This window comes from Elephantulus edwardii, unplaced genomic scaffold, assembly GCF_000299155.1.
Source record: "Elephantulus edwardii isolate Elephantulus edwardi_28Jun2011 unplaced genomic scaffold, EleEdw1.0 scaffold00191, whole genome shotgun sequence".
NCBI classification, from domain to species: domain Eukaryota; kingdom Metazoa; phylum Chordata; class Mammalia; order Macroscelidea; family Macroscelididae; genus Elephantulus; species Elephantulus edwardii.
In genome coordinates, this window is record NW_006399941.1 from 1498274 (window position 1) to 1521841 (window position 23568).

Sequence of the window (23568 nt, forward strand, 5' to 3'; positions counted from 1 at the left end):
GATCAAGAGGTCCCGAATAAACACAGGGTGGCCGAATGTGCTAAAACCCAGTCAGCACCATTCTCCCCTAACTGTCATGTAGATTTCTGTTAAAAGATCACTTTAAGAGATCTGATGACAACAAAAACCTGGAAAAGCAATCACAAAGTGCCAATAGCAAACACATCTAACACTCAGCAACAGTGAATGGAGACACGCCATTCCCTGGACGTGGTTCTGAGTGTCCGTGGAAGAGAGTCCTGGGGCGCCCCGAGCACTGGCAGGGGCAGCACAGTCATCACCCATGTCCACAAGGGGACAGTGGAAAAGGATCGGGAGTGGCATGGATGCTGACTTTCTCAAGGACAGTGGTAAAGGGGCCCAGAAGGAGGGGCCCCAGAACACCAGCGTGGTTCACGACAGCAAACATCACAGCAGCAAGTCCCAAGGAAGCAGGAGCTACCGCTCTGAAAGGGGGAACCGGAAACATGGGGAAACAAAATGTACTCCCCACCCCCACCACCAAATCAAGGACCCTGAAGTACTTCTGGGGAAACTCCCACACACGCAAATACATGAAACACACACGCACACTCACAACTCTAGTCGTTAGAATTTCTCGGAAAGCCCGACTTCCCTGGAGGTCAGAACGAGAGGGAAAGGGATCAAAGACAAATCTCAGAAAATGAAATGACATTTGAAAATATCATCCCTTTCTTTACAAATTGAATATAATAAGCTCAGAAGCATCTTACACCAAGACAAGCTGATCTCTGGCGGCTGAGAGCAACTTGAACACACACGTGACAGGACGGAGACACCAACAGCCTTTCATCTCGTAATCTTGCTCGTTACAGCAGCGAGAGCAAGTGAGGAGGGCAAGGAGCCACAGACACGGAGCTTTCAAGCCACAAACCACCTGGTATTCCAGCGCCTTCCTTGGCTAATTACAAAGGCAGTACTGTGTTACCTATGTTCCCTGTCAAACATTAGCATGGTCGGGGAATGGCAGAAAAGTGCACCCACCTGGTCAGAAATTCAACCACAGCATCACCAAGGAATTCCAGCCGTTCGTTGTGGTTAATCCTATAGCAAGAATTCAAGAGATGGCTTAAATAACACACATTTACATTCCCTCCCTCTGCTGAAAGAAAAGGACAGGTCGTGGAGGTTAGTGCTTTCAGCAATCAAAGGCTTTTACCTTATTCCTCCTACTAGAGAGCACCATCTTAGCTCAGAGGCCTCAGGCTCACTACAATCCTACAACTCTTCACTCTTCTCTGTCCATTGGGCCACAATGAAAACTGGGCACCCCTCAAGGCTCAAGGCCTAGGCAGTGTTCTCTTTGTTCTGAGACCTGCATCAAAATCAAGCCCACTTCCTCAGTGCACAAACCACTCTTCATTCTCTCTCATACACACACACACACACACGGGGTGGGAGGGAGTCCTTCCCTTTCTCCTCTGACCTTCTACCCTTCCAGGCATGATGTCCTTCTCCAAGGATTAGTGATTCAAAACTATGTACTATCTAATAGCATCAGGAATGGAGGAAGACATCAATAACCTATGTTTTAGAGATGACACAACCTGCTTGCTGAAACAGAAAAAGACCTGAAGCACTTGCTGTAGAAGGTCAAGAACTGTAGTCTTCAATATGGATTGAAGCTCAACATCATAAAGACAAAGATTCTCACCACTGGGCCAATTTGCAGCACCATGATGGATGGAGAAGAGATTGAGGTTAACAATTACAGCTTGCTTGGCTTCACAATCAACACTCCTGACACTAGCAGTCTGCAAATCAAAAGATGAATTGCACTGGGAAAATCTACTGTCAAAGACCTCTCCAGAGTGCTGAAAAGCAATGACATCAATTAGAGACTAAGGTGTGCCTAATTCAGGCCATCATCTTCACAATTACTTGCTATACATCAGAGAGCTGGACAATAAATTAAGGATGGCAGAAGAATAATCAATGCATTCAAATTGTGGTGCTGGAGGAGAGTCTAAAAGATACCATGAACTGCTAAGACAACAAAGAGGTCTGTCTTGGAGAAGGTAAAACCAAGTCTCTCCTTGGAGGCTAGGATTTTGAAGCTCTGTCTCACTCACTTTAGGCACATGACCAGGAGAGACTGGTCCTTGGAGAAGGACATCATGCTCAGAAAGGTGGAGGGACAGAGCAGGAGAGGAAGATCCCAGATGAGATGAACTGATACAGTGACTGGGGAAATGGAGGTCGGTGTGTCAGAATTAGTGAGACTGGCTCAGGACCGGGAAGGCTTCAGAGCTGCTGTACATAGGGGGTCACTATGGGACACCGGTAACTTGATAGCACATAGCAACAACAACAACATGGAATTCTTAGCATTTTTCTATTACTTTGGCTTCTTACATATTATTGTCTATTAAATTACAAACTATTATGTCATTTTAATATAATAATGACATCTCATAGGATATGTCTGTTTTCACGATGTTTGCTTTCTGGTAGGTAGAGTACAAGGCAGGTTAGTGGCCTGTGGAAACCCTGTGCCTTTCAGAAGTCTAACCTGGTCAGTTTCTCTCAGTCCTGTTGTGGAATACTGTCTCTTGGGCCAAGCAGATAACGTGTCCTGTTCTAATCATTTGAGTCTTGAAAAGGCCACTCTGGCTGTTACAGAGAATGGGTGCTAATCCCAGTGGATTAGTAGTCCCTATGGGGAGATGGTGGAGGCTGAGGCTGAGGAGATAATGGTGGAGGAGGTGATAAACTGTCTCATTTTGGATATATACTTGAAAAAAGGGCTGATAGTTGGAATTTGAGTGAATAGAAGAATGAAAAGTGAAAGAAAAGAGAATGAAGGTTGACTACTAGATTTTAGCCTAAGGAGTCAGGTTCTAGTTCTGTTAAGTCCTTGAAGATAGTGCTAGTTCTTGAGAACAGAAGACGAAAGAGAAGGCAAGTCTGGGAGAAACATAGGAGTTGAGTTTTACATGTGTAACTCTGACAAATATCCAAATGGAGAGGTTCAGTAGAGTGCTGGATCTTTTAACCTACTGTTGTTAGGTGAGAACAAAGCTGGTCACAAACCTTAAGAAGCCTGCAATGCTTAGAGAGTATTTAAGTGACTAGATGACAACATTTTCTAGGGAGAAAAGGCAGCTTGAGAAAAGACGCAGCATCTGAGGTGGGCCTGGGGAGTGTGAAAGTTCAAGGACAGAGCAGAAGAGTCAACAACTGAGAACGACTGGCTATGGAGGCAGAAGAAGTATGTTAGCCTAACATACTCTAACCAAACAGAAGTGGTCAGCATAGTGCCTCAAGGTTGCTTAGACTCTCAAGTAGGATGAGAACAGACGGGTGATGCAGTCAGTGATCTGGGGACATCTTCCAGGACCTTGAAGGGTATATGCTGTGAAGTGATAGAGGCAAATCCAAATAGAGTAGGCTGAAGAAAGGATGAGTTATTCAAAGTTCCAATGTGAAAGAATCTGAGTGATTTTTTTTTTCTTGGCTAGTCACAGAGTGAATCTGGAATTAAGGGATGTAGGCTAAAAGAATAACTGATGCCTTTGAGCCATAGTGCTGGAGAACAGTAAGGAACATCCCTTGGAATGCCAAAAGAACAAACAACTATGTCTTGGAGAAAGTGCATTTAGAGTGCTCCACGGAGTCACAGAAAAAAAGCTTTGTTTAACATACTTTGGGCATGTGGCTAGGAGGGGCTCTTCCGTGGAGATGGACATCAAGCGTGGAAAGGCAGAGGGTCAGAGGGTGGAAGAAAGACAGGAAGCCCCTCAGCCAGATGGACTGACATAATGACGGCTGCAATGGGCTTGAGTGTGTCCGGAAGTGTGAGGATCTGTTGTTCAGAGGGTTGCTACGGGTCATACTTGACTCGATGGCACCTAACAAAAACAGGGCTAAAACAAAGAACAGGAAAAAAAGGACAGACTTCCCTCTTTTACGGAAGTGTGAACACTGACTTTCTGGGAGTTGAGTAAGGAAGACAGGTTTGCACCTGAAGACTCTGGCACCTTGGCTCCAGGTTGTTTTTACTGTTAGGTGCTGTTGAGTGAGAACCGACCCACAGTGACTCTTCAGCGGATTTTCAGAGGCTGTAAATAGCACTGGAGGAGACTACCACCCGCAGAGAAGGTGGTGGGTTCCAACTGCCTGTCTTTAGATTGGCAGCACAGCTCCTGACCCATGGGGCCACTAGAACGCACTCTGATTACGGGAGAGTTCCTTAAATATCGCTCTATGGACCATTGTCTTCCTAGCAAATTTACAAACTGCCTATTAAGTCTAAACCTGCCTGGCTTTAATGAGTCCCATCATCCCCACCTATGCTATCTACTTTCAACAGCAATTTTCAACCCCAAAGCTGGACAGTCTCCTTACTAATACAATCATAAAATAGTGTCTCTCTCTCTCTCTCTCTCTCTCTCACACACACACACACACACACACACACACACACACACACTTTTTCTCAAATCCTGCCAACACCAGGTCTAGGTCAATGGAGAAAAGGAAGTCTGTTTAGGTCTAACTACTAAACCTTTTTGGAAGCAGGAGTGGCACCCACTTCCTAAATAACATGTCTTTGGAAACTCTATGAACTTTGATAAATGTCGATAGTTGTAGAGGGGCTTCAGTCTTTTGTTCACAGAATCGCTATGAGTCATGTTCAACTTGAAGGCAACCAACAACTGAAACTTTAGGGATAAACTGGCTAACTCCCATCATTTCCATTCCCACAAGCCTTAAACATTTACCAAATTATGACAGAATAGCACACAATCCTATGTTATTCAAGTGTGTCAGTTTCTTTTCCATATTTAAAGTTTCCCTATATTTTCATTATATAGTAGAAAAGAAAAATATGTGTAAATTAAATAAATCGTGACTCCCACATGATCTGCTTGAGAATCTGGCTTTAATTTCATATCATTCCATGAATAAGTTTCTAAGTCAATAATGGGAAGCAGGGGTGGTGGAAAGGGATTTACTTTATGGTTATAAGGAAGAATTAATAATAGTTCATTTAAAAAGAAAAGTATCAGGCCTCAAAACACACAGATCTTGTTCTTAACAAATATATACTAGCTTTTAAACGACGTTTTCATTTCTGTTGCTATTCCAAGGAGCTCTGGTGGCTTGTTGTAAAGAGTGGCACTGACAATCCCAAGGCACACAGTTCAAGCCCCCCAGCTGCTCCACAGGAGAAAGATGGAAAATCTCCTCCATGCAACTCACTGCCTCTGACAACCCACTGGAGGGCCAGCTATGAGTTGGTTCCAACTTGATGGAACCTAACAAAACCACACCACCATTAGCAATAAAGGAGAAATGAGAAAAGGCATGGCCCAGGATTGCATTTTCTCACTGTATTCACTCTGGAGGATGGACAAACGAGAAACTTTAAGAAGAATGCAGCATCAGGACTGCAGATTGACTAACAAGTGAGGATATGTGGATGACACATCTTGCTTGCTAAAAGCAAAGAGGACTTGAAAATCAAAGACCATACCCTTTGGGATGGACTACTTCTCAGCATCAAGAAAACAAAAAATCTTCCCAACTGGACCAGTAAGAAACAAGCCACCAACTGGAGAAGAGACTGGAGTTGTTAAGGATTTAATTTTATTTGGATCCACAATTAACACTCAGGGAAGTAGTAATAAAAAAAAAAATCAAAGAATGTGTTGTACTGGGTAAATCTGCTCCAAAAGTAAAGACAACATTTTTAAAGACTAAATGTTTCTGACCCACGCCAGGATATTTTCAATCTCTCCATATGCATACAAAAGCTGGACGTGGTGACCAAGGAAGACTGAAAAAGAACTGGTGTCTTCTTTTGCTTCTGGTTGCAGTGAAGAACACTGAACATACCATGGACTGCCAGTAGAATGAACAAATGGGTCGTGGAAGATGGTCAGTCAAAATGTGCCTTCATCTCCCATACCTGGGACAGGTTATCAGGAAGGACTCGTCTCTGGAGAAACCTATCATGCTTGGCAAAGAAAAAGGCCATTGAAAAAGGAAGAGTCTCCACGTGATAACTGGCTGGAGGGGCTGCAACCATGGGCTCACATACAGCTACGACTTGGGGCGTGGTTCGAACCAGGCATCTGGTCCCACAGCTTTGTGGTCCACAAGGACCTGTGAGTTAAGACCAATTGAACAATATCTAACAGCAACTCTAGTAGCCGGACGCTGACTGAAAAGTGCCAACACCCAAGACAATAGCCTTTTATTCTTCAAATACTAGAATACTCTTTAAAAACAAACAGAAAGATATCTAACAAGCTGTTCAGCACTGCAATTTTGTCTTCTGTCAAATGTATCAGAACTCGAAGTGTCTACCATCATTCCTGAACCAAGCATCAAGGAACAGAGGCACCAACAGTGGTGGAATGAGCTCTCAATTCCTCCGGATAACTTCCAGGAACCTTATAAATGATTGTTGCGACAGAGGAGAACTAAGAAAGAAATGGTAAGTTTTTCAAACAGGGAGAAAGGAATATGACCCTATTCTTTCTTCGCAAGTCATTAAGAAAACAATAAAAACGTATTTCCTGTGGCAAAGACTTCATCATCTTCCTAACAATTCAACATCCTATGGAATAAGACCTCATTAGCATGGAAAGAAAGAGAGAGTGATGGCAGTGGCAGAGTGGGGGCCAGCCATCACCGGAATGTCTGATGTTTTATTAAAGAATAATAAGACATCTAGTCAAAGAGTAATCGCTGCTTTGAACTCTATACATTTTGAAGGAAGTAATAGTAGCAGAGCTTCTCATTTCTTTTCTAAACCTCAGGGAGACAACAACTACAAACTAGGGTTTTAAGAACCTCAAAGTTAGAATATTACTCAGTTTGTTAAAATACAAAAGTCATTCGCGGTTCTAAACAGGTTTATTCAACAGGGAGCCTGCCGTTTGTGAAATAATTTGCCCAGATTCAGCAGAAAATGTCTGTCTGTGTCTATTATGAGTAAACTCTGGCAATAAACCACAAATAAAAAAGGGGATAAAAATACCACTTTGGTTTATTATTATTCTGAACAATTCATAATCGAGTAGTTTATCTAGAAAAATGGACAGAGTGAGCAGTTAGTCCTCGCTGACAGCAGTAGCAAATCTTTGCTTCCGTCTCGCGTTGTTTATATGTTCTTTAATCATCCTTTATAAATACTAGCAAGCTCCAGCATAAGATGTTTACTGAGCAATAAACACTCCATTTGTTTTCGAGGACTGAATCAACAGAGGCATGATGAAATCTAGATTAACTGTAACATTTATACAGCACATTTTGTCTGAGGAGTTCAAAGCACTTTATAAAACACAAAAATCTCCCTTTAACAGTAATTGCTGTAACGTGCCATTTACTCGATGGGAAGCCATTTGGGGGTGGGCCAAGCACCTGGGTGGCTGCTATAAGGAGGGGCCGATAGTATTTTCTCTACTTTGGATCCCAAAGTGACCGGGCAGGAGGCTGGCAGGGGCTTAGAAGGCCAGCTGAAGCACTGCTCTCAGTTCAGGAATTCCTCTTACTGACATCTAAGGTATAAACAATGAAAGAAGGAAGAAAGGATTTGTTATTGCTGTCAACGAGGACTAACTTTAACTCATTAGGGTCACTATGAGTCGTGGTAGAATTGAAGGCATCTAACAACAACAACACTACCTTTACCTAGACATTTACAGGGCAGGGAAGAGTGCTCACAGATACATCAGATTTTAGAACCACTGGACATATGGAGCCCCTTTAAACACCTCTGGGATGTAACCTGAAGCATTTAGGGCAGTCAACCTATCCAGCATATTCAGATGTTCCTACCGCTATGGTTTTCTCAGATGTAAAGTATCTATGTATAATTGACTGAAAAGGCACTTCGTAGCTTGACAGATTTTAACAAGCAGTCTGCACATGTCTCTCTGTTGGTCCAACAGATTCTTGTCTGTCTAGCTACAACACTCCGGATCCGAGGGAAGAACAAAGCAGAGCACAAGCTGAGGCCGCCACCGGCCTGCATTTCTCATTACCACTTTGCTGGCCTTTCTTTCCCAAGAGTCTTGCAGCTAATGTATGGATTACTCGAATGTCACCAAATGCCCAATCCCCTGGAGACCTCAGCATGCTAGCATTTCATCACACTCTGCACGAGGTAAAAATAACTATGCCACTGAGATTCAAGTGGCTAACCAGTGACATTTCTTAAAATATGGGTGGCATATTCACTTGAGATTTAATATTCATGATGCCATCATAAAAGTTAATTCTTTTGTAGTTCTGATAAGCAGACAGGCAATTACTTATTAATGATAAGTCTCCCTGTCTTTTTGTAAATCTCAGTTTGTCCCAAATCAAGAAAGATACCAACCAGCCATTTACACTTTCTCCGATGACTCTGACAACAATAGCTTTATGCCTCAGTTTCCCTATTTCTACATCTTGAAGAAAGTACAGTCAGAGTGCTCCTTGGAGGCAAAGATGGCAAAGCTTCACCTCACATATTTTGGGACTGTTGGTCGAAGAAGCTATTCCTTGGAGAAGAAAATCATGCTTGGAAAGGTGGAGGGTAAGCAAAAGAGAGGAAGACCCTTGACAAGATGAAATGACACTGTCCTGCTTCAGTGAGCTCAAGTATGCCAGAAATGATGAAGATGGCAGAGGACAGGGCAGAGCGCGGATCTGTTGTTCACTGGGTCACTCTGAGTAGTACTTGACTCAGAGCATCTACCAACAAGAGTCACTCTGGGGAGCAGAAGTACTGTGAACGGCATCATGTCATCCAGTATTTGTTTACTGAGCAGCTGCTCTGTGAAAGGCAGTCCTTGCCTTTAAAAGAAATATTTTAATATTTCTTGTATTAAAATTATTCTTTTCTTATGCATTTAAAATATTTCAAATGGGTAGGACCACACGGCTTGCAGCAGAGCTGAGGACATTGGCCTGACAATAAAATTCATTAGAATTCACTGAAGAACTGGACTAGGCACCATGAAACACCCACAAGCAGGATTTAGGTGGGAAGGCTGGAGGTATCCTAGTGCGAACGAGGATCTGCCGACCACAGGCACAGAGGGAAGGGAGAGGGCATACGTGGACAACAGCAAACACTTCCCTGTTCTTGGCATCTGGAAAAGTACACTTCAAGGCAAGCTGGAGCCGGAAAGTGGCCTGGAGCCAGGCCAAGAGAGGAAGGACTGCTCATAGGAAGGATGACACTATATCCAGGAGGTAAGGAGATGTCCCAGAGGCTTTCAAGGAAGATATGGATAAGAACTAGAGTGGAGGCACCAGAAATGGCAGGGCCATGACTGTGCAGGTGATCTGGAGGCAGAGTAATTACAGGATTGGGGAAGGATGGTTGCCATGGTCTGGAGGAGGAATGTTTCTCCCCGCCCTGCCCTCATCCTCCCTTGTCCCTCATTTCCCCACTCAGTGCCAGAAACAGATCCCCCAAACCACCTCCAGTGGTTTCTTTCCTTCTCTCTCTCCATTCCTTTCTCCCTCACTCCTTTACTCCCTCTCTCCTTTCTCAAGTTTCAAAATTCTGAGCAAGTATGGAAGGAGACAGAATGGTGAATACTTTACAGCACTTGGTTCAGAAAAAGACAAGTATTTCCAACCCGCTGCCATCAAATCAATTCCAAAGCACAGTAAGCCTACAGGACAAAGCCTGTGGGATTTCCATGGACACAAGTCTTTATGGGAGCACACTAGCTCCTCTCTTCTCGGAAGAGTGGCTGAGGGGTTTGAACCACTGACCACTTGGTCTGCAGCCTAGGGCTTTTACAACCATAAGACTAGGACCCCTGGACAGAGGCTACTTGTCATTCTGTAACCACAAACCAGCAAACAAACATACAAGGGCAAAGTGTCTGAACTCCATTGTTCAAGTGCAATGCAATCCTGACCCCTAATCCCTAAACCACACCAAGCACAGGACCCTCGGCTCCAGGGAAGCTTCCTGTGTCTGTCTGGCATGCATCCTGTCTCCGGGTCTCTCTTCTACTGTGGGCGTCACTCCTACCCCACCCCAGGCAGCTACGCCTCCCGGAGAGTGGGGCTTTCTCAGTGTTGCCTTTAAATCTCTCCAAACACCTCCATATTGAAGCAGCCCTAGACCTCTGGTAAATTAGATGTGAACAAGATTTCTTCAGCACACCTCCCAGCAGCAGACCCTGGTGACCCAGGCTGGGAGGTGCTCCCTGAACAGGAACCTGAGGTCAACTTTGCATCAACAAACAGTTGCCTGCATGGCCAGAGGCTACTGACCCCAGCAGCAAAGGCCAGTGTCAAAGAAAAGCAGACATTATTTAGAACTGCAATCAGCGGTATTGTTTTCAAAATAAAAAAAGTAAGAAATAACATGGCTTTCCAGCTATCATTTCCTCTGCCAGTAGGAAAACCATCCCTCTGTTAACAGAGAAGAAAACCCAGATTAGAAAAGAGGACTAGTGGTATCTAAAGAGATCATTTACACGCCAGCATCTGTGACGAATAATAATGAAACCAGGAGCCTTTAAACTGTTATTTCCATCACTGACAAGCAAGTGTCTGCAGAGTGAGGACCTGGGTTACAGGTGCTGACAGGTGTTCAGAACTTCACTTACTGACGTATCAAGCAGGTCATCGGAGGCTCTGCAACGGAGCCGCTAACATGAACCCACAATCACCGCTTCCCCAAGAGAAAGATTCGGGACTCTTTCAATTCAACAGATCTTCACTGAGCTCAGTCTCTCAAAGAACACCACAGGGAGACTCAGGATCATCTTCAAACACATATTTTAAGGTTCTGTCTAGTCTTTTTTTCCGCTCTTCGTTGAAGAGAAAAGACAGTTTCGTTTACGATAACCTAGTTATCAAATACCAAGGCAAGAGGCTGAGGCAAGGCCGAGATCTCTGGAGAAGGAAGGTGAAGAAGGAAGACGGGTGACCAGGGCTGACAACTGTCCTGGCTGCAGAGGCCAGTTACCAACAGACACAAAGGTCTCAAGTCTCTCAGTCACTTTAAACTCTAGGCTATGTGCTCAGCTACAAACCCCAGAACTCAAATTCATTGGCCTCAAGTCAGATCCACCTCACAGCCGATCCTCCAGTGGGTTTTCAGAAGCTGGAAGTTGCCTGAAAGGAGATCTTTCTCCCTCAGAGCAGTTAGTAGATTCGAAATGCCTGCCCTTGGGCTAGCAGAACACTTCCTTACCCTTAGACCATGAGAGCTCCCCATTAACCACAAGGTGGTCAGCTGAATCCTCCCAGGAGTGGCTAAGAAGAAAAGCCTGGAGGTTTGCTTCTGAAAGGATGCCATCCTAGAAACTCCATGGTGACGGGGAAGAATTCTCCTCTAAAATGCACAGATGCTATGAGTTGAAAAAAAAAAAGAAAAATTCTACCTTTAACCCATCCAAGATTGGGTTCATAAAAGTGACAAGCACTAACTTTTCAAGTTCCATATTAAAAAGACCAAGAAAATCCTCCAGAGAGCAACACGGAGGCCTCACAGGGTGCAAAAGTGTTTGTCTCTCCTTTCCAGAATCCCTTCCAGATTCTTCAGGGGCTCAAGGCACACAATAATGACACTAACAAGAAAGGATAGTACCTCATAAAATGAAAAAGTAAAACCAAGAAAGCTAATGTCTTCTATTCTAACCCATTCTATGCAGGAAATGTTGGGGGTCAGTGAAAGAGGAGACCCTCAATGAGCTGGATTAACACTGTGACTACAGCCCAGGCGAGGATGGCGGAGAACATGAAGATGGGGCAGGGCCAGGTAAGAGTCCAACAGTTTATTGTTGACAGGGTCACTATGAGATGTACTCAACTTGAAGACTTCTTACAACAACATATGACGTTATTGTAACCCAATACTGAAACCAGACAATGACATCACAAGAAAAACTACAGTACATCATCTGTTAGATGCAAAATTTCCCCAAAAAGATTCCCAATCAGGAGCTGATCCCAGCTGATACAAAGTGGGGTTTATCGCAGGCATTCAAAGTTGTTTTCCTACAGAAAATTAATGTAATACACCAGATTAAGAGGATAAAGTATAAAAACCACAATCATTTCAATGTGGTGTTGTTGTTGTTATGTGCCGTCGAGTCGCCTGCGATTCATGTTGAAAATCATTTGACAAAACCGAAGTGTTTCATGATGATAACCACAACAGATAGGAAAATGGAAGAAATGTCTACAACTGGATAAAGAGTTATCTATGAAAAATTTACAGATAACATCATACTTAACAGTAGAACACTGTTTTTCATCTAATAACTAGAGTAAAATTAAATGTACGGTTTTGTCACATCTACTCAAAACATTTGGAAGCAGGAGTGGCATCCACTTCCTGAACAACATGCCTCTGGAAACTATGAACCTTGAGAAACTACAATAGTTATAGAAAGGCTTCTGGTCTTTTGTTCATAGAGTCACAAAGAGTCATGCTCAACTTCATGGCAATAAAAAACAACAATAACATTCATAACATACTCAAATAAAGTCTTGTAGAAATTAACAAATAGCTAAAACAGTACATCAACCAAGAATTGCCAGGAATTGAAGTTGGATTTAGAAGAGGCCGTGGCATAAGTGATATCACTGCTGATGTCAGTTAGATCTTAGCTGTAAGCGGAAAATACCATAAGGATGTCTATCTGCTTTACTGACTATGCAAAGGCATCTGACACTGTGGATCATAACAATTTAGAGCTAATACAGACAAGAATGGGAATCATGCTTATGAGAAATCTATATCTAGACTAAGAAGCTATTGTCCACAGAGAGCGAGGGAAGACTGCATGGTCTAAAAATCCAGAAAGGAGTGTGTGTCCTTTCTCCAAAACTATTTATTCTGTATGCTGGGCATATCACTAGAGAAGCTGGTCTACATGAAGAAGAATGTGACAACAGTACTGGAGGACGATTCATCAGCAACTTGCATCGTGTAGATGACACAACCTTGCTTGCAGAAAAGTGAGAAGGAACTGAAACCTCTGCTGCAGAAGATCAAACACTACAACCTTCAAGATGGTCTCAATAGCAAGAAAACACAAACTCTCACTCACCACTGCACTAACAGGCAACATCATGATAGATAAAAAGGTCGAAGCTGTTAATAATGGCATCTGACCTGGATCCACAATCAACACCTGTGTACAAACAGTCAAGAAACCAAAAGATGTGTTGCATTGGGAAAATCTACTGTCAAGAACCTCTCTAAAATGTTAAAGAGCAACAACATCCCCTTAAAGACTAAGGCACACGTGATCCAGACCACAGTCTTTTCAATTACATGCTATGCCATCTGAAAAATTAGACAATGAAGACGGATGATGAAGAACTGAGGCCTATGATCTGTGGTGTTGGAGAAGAGTAGTGAATATCTCATGGACTGTCAAAAAATTGTCTTGGACAAGCTGCTAGGAGAGGTCAGTCCTTGAAAAAAGACATCAAGCTTGGAAAGGAGAGAATCACTGAAAGAGAGGAAAAGTCTCAACAACAAGGACTGACACAGTGATTACATCAATGGGATCAAGTAAGTCAGAAAGGATGAGGATGGCTCAGAATAGAGCACAGTTCAGATCTGCAGTTCACGGGGTTGCTGTGAGTCACGGTCAACTCGATGGCTCCTAAGAACAACATTCAATACTGCACTGCAGGGTCCAGCCGTTACATGTGAGCAAGAGGAGGAAATAAAAAGCTTTCAGATCAATTCAGATGGGAGACATAAAATCATCTCTGTTTGTAGATGACACGATCATGCATACAGAAAAAGCTAAGATAGCCACCAAAAAAAAGTATTAGCATGAATTAATTCAGCAACACTACGGAATAAAGATCAATAAAAATCATTTGTATTTCTATATACTTGGAATGAACTATGTGGAAATGAAATTCAGACAACAATTTGACTAACAATACCACCAGAAGAATACTGAGGGATGCATTTAATAAGACACATTCGAAATTTATACTCTGAACATGACAGTCATTGTTAAAAGAAACTATATAAACAAATGGAAAAGTTTATAGATTGGAATACATAATAATATTGTTTATTGTTGTTCTGTGCAATCAAGTCGATTTCAATTCATAGCAACTCAATATGACAGAGTAACAGTTCCCAAATTAATCTATAAAGTCAACATAATCACTAAGAAATTCCAATTGACTTCACTGCAGAAATTGACAAACCCATCCAACAATTCGCATCAAAGCAGAAGACACCCAGATGAGACCAAACAATCTGGAAAAGGAACAATATAGAGGGAGAGTTCAAGTTTTAAAAAACTACAAAGCTACGGAATCAAGACAATATGGTACACACAAGGACAGATATAAATAGCAAGAGTCCTAAAATGAACCCACATTTTTCATGGCAAGTGATTGTTTTATGAGGCTATCAAGACAATTCAGGGGAAAAGAGCTAAGTCTTCTACAAATGGTGCCGGGACAGTACACCTTCACATACGACAGAATTCAGTTGCACTTCTACATCACACCACATTCACAAATTAACTCCAAATGAACTGGAGATCTGAAATCAAACTCATAGAGAAAAACACAGGCATTAGGATTCATTTAGACTAGGTTCAAGGGGCTCTGATGGCACAGTCCTTAGGGTGTTGACTTGCTAACCCAACAACCACATCTCTCTGACAGTTCAAATCCACCAGCAGCTCCTTGCAAGAAAACAGGCAATCTCCTCTCATGAGACTTAGAGCTGTAAAAACTCAATAGAGGGTCAGCCGTTAGTTCTTATTTGATGGCAATGAGAGACAGAGAGACAGACAGAGAGAGACAGCTAGATAGAGAGAGAGAAAGAGAGAGAGGTTACTTAGGCATGACATCAAGTGCACAAGCCACCAAGGGAAAAAATCAAGTGGCTATCATCCAAACTGCAATCTTCTGTGTGTCAGAAGACATAACCAAGGGGAGCTCTGGTGGCCTAGTGGCAAGGAGCTGCAACTACAATCCCAGAGGCGCACGGTTCGAATCCACCAGATGCTCTGCCGGGTAAGGAGGGACAATCTCCTCCTGTACCAGTCAGATCTGATTTGACGGTACACGCACACAAAAATAATAAAAAAAAAAAATAAAAAAAAAAAAAAAAAAAAAAAAAAAATAAAAAAAAAAGAAGACATAACCAAAAAGTGAAAACACAATTGGTGCACAGGATGAAAGAAAATGCTGATAAATCAGACTAAGAACTAAAGTACACAAAGAATGACTATAAATTAATAATAAAAACCCAAGTAGCCCAATTTTAAAAATGAAAGAGATTTAAATAGGTATTTCTCCAAAGAAGATAATCAAATGGCCAATAAAAACACAAAAATATGTGCAACATCATCAGGAGATGCAAATGAAAAGCACAATGAGGTACACTTCACATCCACTAGGAAGTTATATCCCAAAAGGCAGACAATAGGAAGTGTTTGTGAAGACTGTGAAAAATTCAAAGTCTGATACACAGCTGGTGAGAATGTAAAATGGGGCATCACTTTGGAAAACAGTCTGTCCGTTCTTTCTAAGGCTAGAGAGAGTGACCATCAAGTCTAGTAATTTCACTCCTGGATTTCTCACACATGAGAAATCAAAACATATCTGCACATAAAACTTGTACAAAGGAACATTCTCCACAAGAGCCTCAAAGTGGAACGAACCCAAATGCTCATGCACTCACAAAGAGATCAACAAAATATGACAAAACGGTAGCACGGAACATTATTTGGCAGTATCAAGAAATAAAGTACTGATCTCTACTTTAAAAATGGCTGAATTTGAAAACATTATGCTAAGTGAAAGAAGTCTGCCATAAAGAAACACATTATGGTATAAGTCCATTTATATGAAGTGTCCAGAGCAGGTAAATCTACAGAGCAGAAAAGCCGACTGGTGTATGCCTAGGACAAGATGAGTTAAGGAGAACTAATGATAGACCTTTTATCGGCATAGAGATTATTTCTGGAGCCAATGAGTATTTTTAGCATTAAGTGTGGTGACAGTTGTGAGATTTTACAAAAACACAGTAAAAACCACTGTACACTTTAAAATTAATTGTATGGTATATGAATTAAATCTCAATAAAGCAGTTACCAAAAAAGTCTACTTCACCTTGAAGGAGTTGGGTCATCTTGGCCAAGGCGCGACATAATATTTATCAAGGTGTTAATGCCTATTAAAAACAAAAAAGAAATGCCTACATAACATGCATGTAAATACTGACAACATTCTAGGGGCAATGCCTCAAATACACAGATTTATCTACTGCATCCCAATTTGACTTCAAATTTTTATGTCTAAAAATTTGATCACGCTAATGAAAACACTCAACAGGACAAAGAAAAGCATTTTTTAAAAACTTTATCCACCGTTATTCTGAGGCTTTGCTCAAAGTGAATGCGATTGCTTATGGCTCCTGAAACAGTCACACAGGGAAGCATTCCCAGGGCGGACACGATTCCCAACTTGGGCAGTATGGGCCAACACATACAGACACACTACATCCGTAACATCTAGACCTACCCTTTTTCCGCATGTGCATGTGATGAACCTTTCGGTCTCCATATTTGGGCTGGCGAATCCCACAGTTAGACAAAGAATTCCTGGCATGATCAGGATTCATCCCAAAATTCAAGTGATGACTCGGGTGAGTCATGGCCAGCTAAAATGGAAATGAGTCATAAAAATGCAGCCCAGACCATTTTGTAATCCCTTCAAATGAAATGAACTAGGGATCTGCTCCGTCGGCACAATGTTATCCTCCTGAATTTTTTTTTTCCTTTTAGGACTCATAAGAGAAATGCAGGTTAGAGCACTCAGCTGCTAATCTAAAGTCTAGTGGTTCTAAACCACTGGCTCTCCTAGAGGCGAAAGAAGAAGTAGGGTGTAAGAACATACAGCCTTGGAGCCTGTTCTTTAGGGCCACTGAGGAGAAATCTACTCCATGTCAATGGTTTAGTTATCTATTCCATTTCCTCCAGTGCAAATCTCCAGGACTCGAGTCTAAGTTCTCTTTCAAAGAAAACCCACAAGTCCACCTCTTTGAGAGCAGAATTAGAATACTCAGCAGAGGGGTTGGGTGTGAAAGAGACATTTTTTTGTAGCCTAAAGTTTCATGAACAGCTTCAAAATTTAGAAGAAAAGGAGAGAAAGGGGGTGGGGAGGGGAAAAAGGCAAGAAGCAATCAGGGTAGAATAACAGAGTGGGTTTTGAAAGTCCTGTCACCTCGCAGTATAGAGACCCAGCATACTATCTGTAACTCACAAGATGAACTGCTCCAATCTTGCTTTTGTTGTTGTGTAAGGGGAGTAATTCTCACCTGTAACAGACAACGATCTTGGAAAGTATATCCTATCAACTTGTCCAAATGCATTAGGCACTGATGGTAGCGGATGTGGTGAGTTAAAACAGGCAACATCATTGCATGCTGGAGGAAAAAGAGAAAAAAAGGCACAAAATACCTCAATATAAAAAGGTATAAAGACACTGTCTATTTTACAACAAACAAGAACTCTCTGACATCCCGGCTCACTGGCAGCAAAGCACGCTAGGGGGTCTTTTAGGAGGGGCAGAGCACTGGGGCTGTTTAGGGTATAGTCTCTGTAGCCAAGATGACTAGGATCAAGTCTTGATAAATCATTAATTCACGGAATGACCTGAGGTGAGTTCTTTAACCTCTCTGCCCCAGTCGCCTCATCTGTAATACAAAAACAGCTACTTCCAAGAGTAGTTAGAGGGAATATGCGCGCACGCGCGCGCGCGCGCGCACACACACACACACACACACACACACGGATTTGAATGAGGTCTGTGAGCCCTTATTCCAGCACCAATCAGCCTCGTTCCATCAGTATTCAGCAGGGTGGCCTCACAAAAGACACATGGACTTCTGTGCTTCCTTTTGTACTTTTAATTCTAAGGAACAGTTATGTTATTAGGTGTCATTCGGTCAGTTATAAATCACAGAGCTCTTACATACATAGAGAATAAATGACCAACCGTGCAGTCACTTTCAATCACTGGTGGGGGGCGGTGCATCACTAAGCCACTGTATGGCTCCATCCCAGAGTCTCCCCCGGTTTCCTGACCTACTTTACCAAGCATAATGTCTTTCTCCAGGGAATAGTTCCTTCTGACAACATGTCCCCAAAGCCTCACTGTCCTTGCTTCTAAGGGGCATTGTGACTGAACTGCTTCCAAGATAGATTTGCTTGATTTTCTTTCTAGAAGTTTATGGTATATTGAATATTTTTCAGCACTGTAATTCAAAGGCATTAATTCCCCTTCAGTTCCCTTTCTTCATTGAGCAGCTTTAGTATGTATATGAGGTCATTAAAAATATTTTACTTTTGTTTTCTGAAGCCACCCTTTGAACTCTTCAGCTCAGCTCTTACTTCATCGTTTCTTTCTTTCCTTTAAGCCACTCTCCATTCAAAACCAAGTTTCTGTGTCTTCACTGACATTCATTTTCATCTTTTCTCTTGCTTGTCTTTTTACTGACCTTTTACTTTATTCATGTATTGCTACTGTTGTTAAGTGTCATTGATTAGACTTGCCTATGACTCACAGTGACCCTAGGAACAGATCTCAATTACACTCTGCCCAGTTCACATCAGCTCTGATATGACTCAAGCCCTCTGTTACAGTTACTGTGTCAATCCATCTTGCTGGGCATCTCCCTGTCTTCCTCTGACCATCCACCTCTCCCAGCATAATGTCCTTTCCCCAAGGATTGGCCCCTCTGGACAACATGCCCAAAGTATGTGAGATTAACTTTTTATCACCTTGACCTCTAAGGGGCACACTGGTTGCACATTCACCAGCAGAGACTTGTTGGCCATCCATGGAATAGTCAAGCATTCTTCTCCAACACCACAACTCAATGGCATTGGTTCTTCTTCTGCCGCCCTTTCAGATGTACAGCAAGTACTGGAAAACACATGGCTTGGATCAAGCGCACTTCAGTCAAACTGACATCCTGCTCTTTAGCACTCTGGAGAGGTCTCTGACAGCAAATTCTCTCAGTGCAACACATCTTTTTATTTCTTGACTTCTGTTACCTGGCTGTTGATTCAACAGTAAAATGAAATTGCTGACAACTTCAATCGTTCCTTTGTCTATCATGATGCTGCCTATTGATCCAGTGATGAAGATATTTTTCTTGATGTTCAGATGGAATTGAAGTCTATGATTTTCTGCACAAAGTGTTTCAAGTCCGCATTACTTTCAGCAAGCAAGATTGCATCATCAGGAGAACACAAGTTGTTGATGAGTCTTACTCTGATCCTGATGTCGCACACTTTATAGGGTGTCCATTTATTAGTGTTCAATGTGTCAGGAAATAGGTTAAGATTTACTGATTTTGACATTATTTTAAGACCAACATACTTGAGAATCTAAGGTAAATCAGCTTGCACTCAGAAAAAGTCTCACGGGCACACATGAACTATTGTACGCAGCAGTGATGGATTCAGACCACCAAACCCCCTCACGATCCCTCAGAGAAGCTGTGATGCAATTCCAAAGGCTCGTGGTTCAAATCTACCAGCTGCTCTGTGGAAGAAGGATGGGCAGTCGTCTCCCATGTGATTTACTTAATCCACTGGAGGGTCAGCTGTGGGTTGGTTATGACTCAACGGCACACACACACCCCTTATAAAAGATATTTCAACCAGATTAATGCCAACAGCCATTCCAGATTTAGTAGTTAATGATCTAACATTCTCAGAACAAACTTATAAAGCTCTCGTACAGTAAATGTACCTGAGAATATGGAACTTAACATTTTTGTTTTAATCTCATTTCACTTGACTATAGATTCCTTATTGGGAGATAATTTTATGAAAGGCATTTTCTTCTTCTTCTCTTTAACAACATTTTCCCAGAAACCAAGAGACTGAAGCAGGTATTCTTCTAAGAAGCTGGAGGCTGGGCACAGCCCACAGCATGACTGACAGCTGCTTTTTATCACTTCAGGCTCTGAAGTATTTTAAGGTGTCATTATTTAAGAATACAGGAAAATGAATTTACTTGAAACTACAGAAATTAGTTCATGAATAACTAAGGAAGAAAGATTCATTCTATCAAATAGGGAGGGTCTCTAATCAATGAAATTTTTTCCTTTGCAGTTTAATTCAATGATTACATATTGAGCACCTCCATGTGCAGGGCCTTACAATAACTGTGAAAGATAACAAAGGTGAGGAAAAAGATACGAAGACATTATTTTTTACCTTCAAAGGCTTCACGGATACACATTTTGAGGTGTATTACTGGTATTTTGTCCACCCTGGTTTGTTTGGGTTTTTTTTAACTGCCATATCAAAAAAAATACATGCTTCAGAAACAAAGTGTACAGTCAAATATACTATTTAAGTTACAAGTCTAAAGAAGCTGCAGGGAAACACTGCATGGTTCAAAATTGGGAAGGGTGTACACCAGGGATGTGTCCTATCTCCGTACCTTTTCAACCTGTATGCAGAACAGATTATCCGAGAGGCGGGGCTCTATGAGGAGAGGTGTGGTGGTGTCAGGATTGGTGGAATCTATCAACAATCTGCTTTATGCAGATGACACAACCCTGCTTGCTGAAACTGAGGGGAACCTGAAAGGCTTGCTGCAGAGGGTCAAGGACTGCAGTCTTCAGTATGGTTGAGGTTCAATGTCAAGAAGACAAAGATTCTCACCACTGGACCAACTGGCAGCAGCAGGATGGATGGTAAAGAGACTGAGATTATTAACAACTTTAGTCTGCTTGGCTCCACGGTCAACACTCTTGGCACCAGTAGCCAGGAAATCAAAAAGCATATTGTGATGGGAAAGTCTGCTGTTAGGGACCTCTTCAGGGTGCTGAAGAGCAATGGTGTCACTCTGGAGATTAAGGTGCATTTGATACAGGCTATGGTCTTTGCAATCACTTGTTATGCATCAGAGAGTTAGACAATGACAAGGAAGGATAGAAGGAGAATTGATGCCTTTGAGCTGTGGTGCTGGAGAAGAGTACTGAGGGTACCATGGACTGCTAAGAAAACAGATTCATCCTGGAGAGGGTAAAACCAGGCTGCTCCTTGGAGGCAAGGATTCTGGGGCTTCGTCTGACATACTTTGAACATGTTGTAAGGAGGGAGAGGTCCTTGGAGAGGGACATCATGCTTGAGAGGGTGGAGGGACGGCGTAGGAGGGGAAGACCCTCTATGAGATGGATTGATTCAGTGACTGGGGTAATCAGGATGGGTGTGTCAGAGGCAATGAGATTGGCACAGGACAGAGCAGGGTTTCGGGCTGTACATAGGGTCGCTATGAGTCACAAGCGACTCGACAGCACAAAACAACAACAACACAAAGAAGCTGAAGTGGATGGTCTATGAAGACTACAAAATACAAGCGCCTTTCGAAATCATGAGCTCAATGTCAAGAAGACAAACTGTTAAGAGCTAAACTATCAACCATGAGGGATACATACCGTCTTCAGAGTTTCCTAGGGAACTCTGGCAGCTTAGTGGAAAGGAGTCACAGTATCAAGCCAAGGTCAAGTAGCTCGAATCCACTAGCAGGTCTGAGGGAGAAAGATGGGCAATCTCCTCCCGTGCAACTGATACTACCTCTGAAAACCCACTGGAAGGTCAGCTATGAGTCAGTTCTGACTTGACAGTACCTGTTAAGGGTTGTCTAGGAGCTCCTGTTGGTGCAGTGGCTAAAGAGTTTATTGCTAACAAAAGGAATGATGGCTCAAACCTACCAGCTGCTTCATGGGAGAAAGATGTGGCAGTCTGCTTTCATAAAATTTACAGACTTAGAATCCCTATGTGTAGTTCTACTCTTTCCTATAAGTTTCTAGGTGGTTGTTGTTGTATGTGTAGAGTTGACAACCCACAGTGATCCTATAAACAATGGCTCCACCCTCAACCAGGTAGAGAGTTGGCAAAGGAGAGGAAGACCTTCAATCAGGTGGACTGACACAGTGACTGCTGCAATGGGTTCTTTGTGTGTCAGGAAGTGTGAGGACGGCACAGGATAGGAGAGGGTTCAGATCTTTTGTTCATAGGGTCACTATGGGTCATACTCAACTTGATGGGACCTAACAACAACAATCACCGCCTAAGCCCGCTAACAGCCCATTCTTTCATGTCCCCACTGAATCCTTCCCAATTCCTTCAGCCTCTCCCTCCACCCACCAATCTCTGCAATCGCCTTATTATCACCCCTCCCCTCGCTCAGCTCCTCTCCTTTCTCCCCTTTTGGATCTTATCTTTATACTCATCTTACTAGTTATCCTTCTATTATTACAATAAAAGATCTCATGCAGGATTTGTCCTTCTGAGACTGAGTTAGTTCACTCAGCATAATGCTCTCCAGTCTCTCCCATGTGATGTCGCATTTTTTTCAAAATCGTTGCTTCTAAGAACTATACAGTATTCCATCTTGTGAATATACCACCATTACTCAAATCCATTCATTTATGGATGGACATTTGGGTTGTTTACATATTCTTACTACTGTTAATAATGTTGCGATAAACATCTGTACAAATTTCCATTTGTGTCTCAGTTCTATTTTCCTCGGGGTATATTCCTAGTAATGGAATAGCTGGGTCATATGGAATTGCTATGTTCAGCTTTTTGAGGAAATGCCAAACTGCCTTCTAGAGTGATTGCACCACTTTATAAATCTACCAGCAATGTATATGAGTTCCAAACTCTTCACATTCATTCCAATTTTTATTGCTTTCTGTTCTGTCAAACTTTTCCACTGCTACTGGAGTGAGATGGTACTGATCCAGGTTAATTTTTTGTTTTTATCCAGGTTAATTTTGAACCCCAGAAAACAAAATCTTGATGATATCTACAAGACTGTGATAAATGCTTGCTTGACTATAGTAAAAATTACCAACCTCTGCAACAGTGCAAAGCCATCACTGAGCATCTTTCTCATTTTTATTCTTTTCCCCTAATTCACACCAGTTAATTTTTTTTAAAGTTCTTTCAAATGATTGTGAAAAAGATAGCAGTACGTAATTTTAAACTCTCCTAAAAGATAATAATAAAAATTGAGCAACTAAAACATAAAAAACTACATCACAAGGTTGTCTCTGTAACCCCTTAAATAAAAATGAATGAGAACAAAGAACCATCTCGCTTCAGCATCCAAAGAAGAAAAAATAATGATGAAGAATAATAAATAGGACTTTTAGCTTTGGATTTCTCTGAAGAACGGGAGAAATCCAAAGTGCTAGAATAACAAAGATGTCAATAAAAGCTAAAATGATCCTGATCCAACCTACAGTAATTTCAATTGCTTCATACAATCAGTTCAAAGGCTAAGGTAGCTTATCCAAGTCACAATATTTCTAATTGCTTTGTATGCAAGAGAAAGTTGGACAATGACTAAGGATGACCAAAAAAGAATTAACATCTTTGGATTGTAAAGCTAGTGAAGAGTATTAAATAGTCCATTGACTTCCAACAGAACAAACAAATCTGTCTTGGAAGAAGTGTAACCAGAAATGTTCTTTAGAAGCAAGGAATAGTAAAATTCCATATCATTTACTCTGGTCATGTTGTCAGGGGGGCTAGTCCTTAA

The 23568-nt window shown here is 42.0% G+C and overlaps 1 protein-coding gene across 2 annotated transcripts in view; it reads right to left on the bottom strand.

Annotated features, from left to right (window-relative positions):
• Positions 1–23568, bottom strand: part of DROSHA (drosha, ribonuclease type III) — a 176475-nt gene that overhangs the window by 46698 nt on the left and 106209 nt on the right. For both annotated transcript variants that reach the window (XM_006896787.1, XM_006896786.1), the window contains 4 exons: positions 17309–17416; positions 16513–16651; positions 16102–16162; positions 1006–1065 (listed from right to left, as the gene is read on the bottom strand). In XM_006896787.1, coding sequence (XP_006896849.1) covers positions 1006–1065; positions 16102–16162; positions 16513–16651; positions 17309–17416 — 368 coding nt within the window. The remainder of the gene's footprint in view (positions 1–1005; positions 1066–16101; positions 16163–16512; positions 16652–17308; positions 17417–23568) is intronic.